The sequence below is a fragment of the Oncorhynchus masou genome, chromosome 33, assembly GCF_036934945.1.
Source record: "Oncorhynchus masou masou isolate Uvic2021 chromosome 33, UVic_Omas_1.1, whole genome shotgun sequence".
Classification (NCBI taxonomy): domain Eukaryota; kingdom Metazoa; phylum Chordata; class Actinopteri; order Salmoniformes; family Salmonidae; genus Oncorhynchus; species Oncorhynchus masou.
In genome coordinates, this window is record NC_088244.1 from 18,087,614 (window position 1) to 18,090,013 (window position 2,400).

Here is a 2,400-nt window from a genome sequence, read left to right on the forward strand (position 1 = left end):
CACATTGACAGGGGTGGAATTGGGAGGGAATGAGTGGGAACAGAGTTCCCAAAGTGAAATAATTTGGACATGTAAAAATACAGAATCTGAACAATTTACATTGGTTAATTCCCAGAGTGATTATTTTCCAATTCCATCCCTGCACATTGTTACGTTAGACTCTCTTTACATATACATAAACAACTTTGTTGTGGGCTGCCCATCTGCAACTGTCTTTAGGTTGAACCAACTGGTTTGCAAAAATACAAGAGTTATTTCTGTAGACGTGAGCCTTTGTCGTTTCCGGGAGCAGAAGTCTTCTTTGTGGACGCTGGATCGCAGGGCCCACTCTGGGGGTCCGTTTATGCAGGAGCCACGGAGCTGGAGGACACGGAGGAGGCCTCGGTCTTGGAGGCAGTGGTGGAGGCTCCCTCCTCCTCCTCGAAGGGGTTCTTCCCACAGCACAGGGTGGTGATCATGCAGTTACGGAACTGCTTGTTCATCAACACGTAGATGAGAGGGTTGTACAGGGACGAACTCTTGGCAAAGAATGCCGGAATTGTCATGAAGACGGGGCCGAACTCTGATCCCTGGTTGCAGAAGATATACCAGGCCACGCTGGCGTAGGGCACCCAGCACACTAGGAAGGAGACGACCATCATGATGACCATGCGGGTCACTTCCCTCTCAGCCCTCTGGGTGGTCTCAGACTCCTGCTGGGCGGCGGCAGCTGCCTTGACAGCGCAGAGCAGGTTGCCGTAGCAGAAGGAGATGATGAACAGGGGAATCATAAAGTGGACAACGAACATGTAGATGACAAAGGACTCATTGTTGATGTCAGGGGCGCGTGTGTAGTAGTCAATTCCACATGAGCACTGCATGCCTTCGGGGATATAGCGGGACCAGCCAAGCAGAGGGGGCACGGAGCAAGCAGCAGCCATGACCCAGGTAAAGGCCACGCCCATGATGGCATGGGTCTCACTGAAGCGGAAGTTGCTAATAGGTTTGCAGACGACCAACCACCTCTCAATAGCCAGGACAACCAGGGACCACAGGGCAATCTCACCACCATGAGTAGCAAAGAATCCCTCGATGTTGCAGCCCGTTCTTCCAAAGACGAAATAGCCATGCATGGAGGTGTACATCGTAGTGGTGAAGCCTCCGATTACCATGAAGAGATCGGCCACAGCCAGGTTCAGCAGGATGTAGTTCAGGGCGGTCCTCAGCTTTTTGTGCTCGATGGTGACGTAGAGTGTGAGGAAGTTGATGGGGAAGCCGGTGAGGATGAGGAAGAACATGTAGGCAGCCATGAGTGAGTACGCCGCTGGGCTGACAAGGTAGTACTGGGGGTATTCATAGGGGTTCCTAACAATGCCAGTAGCATTGGACATAGGGACGTAGAAATCTGGTCCCTCTGTGCCGTTCATGGTTGCGGTCTTGCGGTGGCGTTCAGCCCTTCTTCAGATGGTGTTCCGGCTGTACAGAAAGAGAGATGGAAAGGGTCCTTTCTACAAATGCACCCAGGAGGTCAGACTCCTGATTTTATAGGCACATCTTAAGGTGTTAGATGATCACTTTCCAAATCAGTCAGCACAATGTGATTTAGGCCACTGTTAATATATAATCCAGCCACCACTGCAAACATAACTGGCCACTCATCAAGTTATTAAGGTTACACCTGCTCATACCTAACAGGAGATGATGGCTTAATCTGAAACGCTGCATTGGCTGTTACACACCTAGGCCTCATCCATATATTTAGAACTGAGTTAGTCATTTGCATACAACTTTTCAACACTGTTAAATTTACAGTTTCTCTTTTGAAGATATATTTCAATATATTCTAGAGACATGTTTGAAGCTTCATACTCCAAGCATAAAAGAGTGAAGAGACGGAAAGGAAGAACAGATGGTTTATTATAAGTGGTGATAAGAAACACGTTAAGCTGTGGTAATACATAGGCACAAAGTAGAATAGCTGCACCACCAGGAAAAACTATATGGTTATTAAATGTGTTTTTATAGATAATGGTCTGAGACGTGTAAACGTCCTCATCCTGAACATACGACATCATTTTATTAATATTAGGTATAGCAATATTTATAGATTTTTATCAAAATACTGTAAAATATGATTTTCATAAAACATTAAGTGTAGCAACATAAAGTTACATGTAATTCAAAGGTCATTCATTGAGTACTTGTGCTTATGTTGCAGTATTATAGCTGATGCTTATTGTGTGACTAAGATTTTAAGACTGTGCGTGCGCATGCATGTTTGCACCATTATGTGTGTGTGTGTGTGTGTGCGGGAGAGAGGATTACTCATGCATTTCAATGTAATTTCCTCCCAAACATCCTACAAACATGTAATTCATAAAAAGATTCACATTTATTCCTGTTTTATAACCTTAAAAGTGT

General features: G+C 45.6%; 1 protein-coding gene across 1 annotated transcript; it reads right to left on the bottom strand.

Moving 5' to 3' along the window:
- Positions 1-341: 341 nt before the first annotated feature.
- rho (rhodopsin) lies at positions 342-1,406 on the bottom strand. The gene has a single exon (XM_064956608.1). The coding sequence runs from the start codon at positions 1,404-1,406 to the stop codon at positions 342-344; it is 1,065 nt and encodes a 354-aa protein (XP_064812680.1).
- Positions 1,407-2,400: the final 994 nt, after the last annotated feature.

Coding starts and splice junctions, on each gene's coding strand:
- rho (XM_064956608.1), bottom strand. CDS start 1,406: ATGAACGGCACAGAGGGACCAGATTTCTACGTCCCTATGTCCAATGCT.